General features: G+C 30.4%; 1 protein-coding gene across 1 annotated transcript; it reads left to right on the top strand.

Moving 5' to 3' along the window:
• Window positions 1-707: 707 nt before the first annotated feature.
• Window positions 708-4,704, top strand: LOC129310109 (equilibrative nucleotide transporter 8-like). The gene is made up of 2 exons (XM_054951963.1): window positions 708-1,320; window positions 3,892-4,704. The coding sequence occupies exons 1-2, from the start codon at window positions 762-764 to the stop codon at window positions 4,611-4,613; spliced, it is 1,281 nt and encodes a 426-aa protein (XP_054807938.1). The 5' UTR covers window positions 708-761; the 3' UTR covers window positions 4,614-4,704.
• The last annotated feature ends 1,190 nt before the right edge of the window (window positions 4,705-5,894 follow it).

Genomic DNA, 5,894 nt, shown 5'->3' with positions numbered 1-5,894 from the left:
CAAGTCCCCCATAACACAATTAAATAATATAATATCCATTAGTAATTAAGTATAGCAAAAGACTCCTATACAACTAATAAATACCATAAGTTCTATTGATAATTAAATGCCACAACATTAACTATTAATGCACCTTGTGATGTTTAGTACTGTAATTGTCTTGTGGGGATGTAATCATAATTTTCCCAAAATAAATCCCACTTTTTCTTTCTGCCAAGAGAGACAAATGCACTAATTCATCATTCGCTGTGTAAAAGGTGAACCCATTATAATTAAAGGTTAGTGTGGTTAGTAAAAACTTAATTGATAACTTACAAAGTCGAGACTCAGTTGACAAGGATATGATTCATAATTTATAAGGACTTAATTCAAATTTTATCAATAGAAAATTTATAAAAACTTTTATAAATATTCTTTAAATTTAAAGATATATCTTAATCCTGACAAATCTCTAGATCTAACTCACTTAAATTTTTTTTTTTTTTTTTACAAGGCAAACTCATCAGCCCAGGGTAATGCGCCAAATATACGGTAAGGCGGATGAGACAGCTAAGCTTAACCCATGTGTAAGTGTACTATCCCAAAGGGTATATCTAATATCACCCATCCATTGCTGGCCCCACAGTCACTATTCTCCATCTCCAACCCCAAGATCATTCGCATATATACGACCTCCTCTTTTAATCTCAGATGTCAACCAACTTGTCTCTCTCATAATGTCACATGCAATTTCTCAAATAGTCTCCAACTAGTTAATATCGATGCAGCACAAGATGGAACTTCCAATGAAAAAATCGTCGTCATCGTCTGATCATTGTCAAAACGACGCTGTCGTTCAAGACCCTTACAGATTCGCTTACATCATTCACTTCTTCCTCGGGGCCGGAAACTTGCTCCCCTGGAATGCGCTCATCACCGCCGTCGATTACTTCAGCTACCTCTATCCGAAGAAGCACACGGAGAAGGTTTTCTCTGTGGCTTACATGACATCGTCTGTGCTGGTTCTTTTCGTGATGATGAGCTGGCCGAGAGCTTGGAGTAAGATAAGCTTAAGGTTGAGGATGAACTTGGGGTTCTCGTTGTTTGTCTTCTCTCTCATGGTGCCACCTGTAATTGACTGGGCTTCTGCGGCTGGCTGCTGCAGCCGTGGTGGCGATGGCGGCGGCGGCTCAAGGCCGAGCGGGGCGTACGGCCTAACTGTCACGGCGGTGATCATTTGTGGGATAGCCGATGGATTGGTCGGGGGGAGTTTGGTAGGTTCGGCTGGCAAGCTGCCAAAACAGTATATGCAAGCGGTTTTTGCTGGAACTGCTTCCTCAGGTAAGTGTAGCTTCACAAATTCAAGTGCTGTTTGAGTGTGTTCCTTTTTTTTTTTTTAATATTATTTGGTAATATAGTTTTTAAAACTAATTTTTTCAACAAAACAATAAAAAATACTTTTAATTATATCAATTGAAAAATATTTTTAAAATTTAAAAAATGGTGATTAGTAGTTAATGATATAGTAATATATGATAGTTGCTGGTCATCACTCACCACTTTCAAATATTCAAATGTAATGTGCTTTAAAAATAAAAAAGAGTAGAATATCTTCATTTTTATTTTTAAAAGCAATAAGTGAGAATAGTTTTGGAAATATTTAAATCTAAAGCAATTACTCAAATTAATGAATTTTCTTTATTTTTTTTTTTTTGTTTTAAAAAACAGAAGTAAAAAAGCCTTTAAAGTCTTCTTCTTTTCTTTTGGTTTTTTTTTCTTTTTGTGGTCTTTCTATTCTGAACAGGAAGATCTGTCTTTCTCCGCTGGATATATAACGGAGGAAGATACGAAGCCAATTCTGAATAATTTAAAAATTGAATTTCGTTGATTTTTTAAAATTTTACTGAAATTAATTATATATTCTCGGTATACATCTTATCAGGGTTTTTTTTAATAACACTTATGAGGTTTTCTTTTAACCTTTAGTAAAATAGGTTTTTTTTTTTGCCTGATAAAAAAAACTGTGATTTTTTTATTGTGACAGTAAAATTAGAGTTAACTCAATGCATTTAGACAAAATCCCAAGATGATAAAAAAGTATGCATCTTACGAGTGATATTTAACTTCTTTCATTTTTTTTATATTTTATATTTTATATTAACTTAAAATTTTCCAAAAGATTGTAATAATACATGTTAATAATGAAACTGTAAACATTGATTTTATTTTAATGTATAAAATGACTTTGTAATTTGTTTTTTAGTCTTAAAAAACTACATATTTAATTCTGAAAATAAATTAAATGTCTGTGTCATATTTATCACTCCACCCAATTACCGATCAATAATTTAGTCCCAGCAAATATATAAGAGAATGACATTTGGAAAACCTCCAAAAAAAAAATATAAAATAAGACCATGTTTTTTTTTTATCCTTCAGTTATTCACGTGTTTTTCTCCAAAATATTTTCACTGTGTCACCAACAAAAAAATATCATTGTGTCCACGAAGAATGAACAGTCACGTGATTTAACTAAAGTCGTGTCTCTTATTACTTAATTGACCATATATTGCTGCAATCAGTTTCAAACTTTAGCCCCACAAAATAAATAAATAAATAAAAATTTTAATTCGTCAAATTTGCTTTAATTATTAATATGTTATTTTAAATTTATTTTTTACTAATTTAATTTTTTAAATTTATTTTAATTATTAATTTGATTCTTATTATTTAAATACAAGATAATACTATTAAAATATACTAATATAAACAATAGAATATTGATGGTAGACACGTAGATTAAAATATATAATTATTTAGGTAAAGGAAAAATAGACTCATAAATTTTAAAATACAAAATAACAAAATGGATGTAATGATAATAATAAAAATTAAACTGATTTAAAAGCTAATTTATCAATATACTTTACACATAAGATTAATTAATTTGAGAGTCAATTAGTGTTTTTAAAACTTAAAGGACTAATATGATAATTTTAAAAAATACAAGGGATCACAGTAACAAAAATTAAACTTAAAACACTAAATCAATTATTAGATCAAATTTGAGAGACTTAAGGTTTGGTACTTGCAAAATAAAACACCTTTTAGTATAAGAGGAAAGAAATAAAACATAGGAAAAATGACAGTTAAGGATCCATAAAATTATTAATTATAATTAGGGATCTTGATTTATTGAAATCCTAATAATATAATGGACCATGGTCCTTATTTGTAATTACAAATATATATGAGTTTATAAAATTACCCTCACTTGAAAAATGAAAAAAGGCACTATTGAATTTACTATAATGAATTGAAACTATTATTAATCTTAATTGAAAAAATCAAAATCCACAATTAAAAATGAGTTTTTTCTCAGTATGAAACTAAAGGCCACTTATGAGACTTTTGAAAGGTACATATGAATATATGACACTCATTTAAAAATTAATTTACAAAAGTCACTTCTAAATGTGAAACTAATTACTTGTGAATTTTTATGCTTGTCAATATATTGGTAAACTAGTTAGAAAATTAAGAAAAGATATTACTGAAATTACTATCATGAGTGAGGATTAGTGTTAATTTCAATCAAAAAAAAAAACTAAGATCCCAAATATTATGGGTTGGGATTATTGAAATTACTATTATGATGAGTTGAGAGTATTCTTAATCTCATTTCTAAATATAAATCTTGATTTTTTCAGTTGAGATTAATAACAGTCCCACCCATAATAATAATTTCAGTACCCAAAGATAATTTTGCAAACTCACATATTTTTAATTCTAAATAAGATCATGGTTTATTATTGGGATTTTAATAATTTAAAATTTTTAATTATAATTAATGATTTCATGAGGTTTTTAATTGTCATTTTTTATAAAGCATATCTTTTCTTGCCATTGCAGGCATTATAATTTCAATCTTGAGGATCATAACAAAGGCCTCCCTCCCTCAAACACCCAAAGGCCTCCAAACAAGTGCCCACTTGTACTTCATCGCCGCCACCATCTTCCTCCTCTGTTGCATCATCTTCTGCAACTTGCAGTTCAAGTTACCGGTCATGCAACAATACTATCTCCACCACGGCATTCCGGACATCGTCATCGTTGGGAACTCGCTGTGTTCTTCAGCGCCGAGGTTCTGGGCCATCGCGGCGAAGATCAGGTGTCATGCTTTCGGAATCTTCATAATCTATGTAGTGACTCTCTCCATCTTCCCTGGATTCATTGCAGAAGATCTTGTGTCCGAGCTATTCAAGGATTGGTACCCTATTTTGCTTATATCAGTTTATAATATAGCAGATCTTATGGGGAAGTGTTTGACTGCGTTTTATATTGTGAAATCAATCAAAACGGCAACGTGGGCTTGCATTTCTAGGTTCTTGTTCTATCCTCTGTTCATAGTTTGTCTTCATGGACCGAAGTGGCTTAAATCAGAGGGACCAATTGTGGTTCTGACATTTGTGCTTGGGCTGACCAATGGATTTTTGACAAGTTGCCTTATGATTGTCGCACCAAAGTCTGTGGTGCAGCCATCGGAATCTGAGTTAAGCGCCATTGTGATGATCGTTTTTCTCGGGTTCGGGTTGGTGGGTGGGTCGGTTCTTGGGTGGGTTTGGTTAATATGAGCTTGCTTTTTGTTTCTTGTTGCGAGGTTATTCATGGAACTCTAATGTATGCACTTAGGACGATGATTGATCTTTGATAAGTGATAAGATTGTTTTGATGAATCAAAGATGCTTTGAAAAATGAGAAGTGGAATAAAAAAAAAGAAATTAAAATGTTATAATTTAAAATGGTAGTTTTGCTATGTATACATGATAAGGAGAGATGCCTTCTTATTTAGATGTTTGATGGACTAAAAATAGTTTAACCTTAAAGAAAAACATATAAAATGTACATAACAACTAAACCATGCAAAATATAATTTAAAAATAATATTATCATTTATAAAGGTTTATATCCATAGCTTTTTCTTTTTAAAACGAATTTGAAGCAAACCAAAACCTCATCCTTGGAAGCCGTGTGAGATCCAGTCCAGTATTGGTTTTTATTGTAGCGAACTCATCGTTATGATGAGATTTGAACAAGTTTTATGTAATACATGCTTTTTCAAACCATAATTTAATCAACGTTACCATGATAATGACAAGATAAATTAAATCAATGTAATTAATTACCATGACAGAGAAGTTTTAAACAAATTAATAAAAGAACCATGGTAAAATAAAACAAATAGAAAGATATACTAATAAGGGTCTAGCTACCATGGTTATATAATCAACCTAATTGACATAAATAATGTAACAAAGTTTAATTAACCACAATAAAAAAGAATAAAACACAAAAAACAAACGTCTATATACTACAATACAACATTTTTTTTTGCTTTTGGCAACATTTTTCTTTGCAATAGTTCTACAAGTATTGCCTAATGTGGGCTTAGGTAACAGTTCTTGTATATGTTGCTATTGATCTCTACTTTAAGTAATACATATTTGACAACAATTGAAAATTGTTTCCTAAAATAGAATAGGTATACACTATTACAAAAAATAAGATATTTAACGGTTATTTTTTGCTGCAGTGCCATATATATCGAAGGACCCTTTGCTTGACAATTAGAGAAGGTTTTACTTCACTAGTTAAAAAGTGATCTATATAGCAGTTATTTTTACCAATACATAACGGTCAAAAATCACTATATATTGAGGCACTATATAATCTTGAAGAAGCTATATAATAGTTATTTAACCATTATGTAGTTTGGCTTTATATAACAATTATTTAAAAAAAAGCCAATATATAATTTGTTCCAGTTTTGAACCCAATGAAAATTTCAATCAACTATATAGTGACTCTCTTAAAATAACTATTAAATAGTTTTTCTAAATTCAACGGTTATCACA

Source organism: Prosopis cineraria, unplaced genomic scaffold, assembly GCF_029017545.1.
Source record: "Prosopis cineraria cultivar Desert tree isolate PC_DT_omini unplaced genomic scaffold, ASM2901754v1 PC4, whole genome shotgun sequence".
Classification (NCBI taxonomy): Eukaryota; Viridiplantae; Streptophyta; class Magnoliopsida; order Fabales; family Fabaceae; genus Prosopis; species Prosopis cineraria.
The sequence above is the reverse complement of the archived record's forward strand: the minus strand, read 5'-3'. Positions and strand labels throughout refer to the sequence as shown.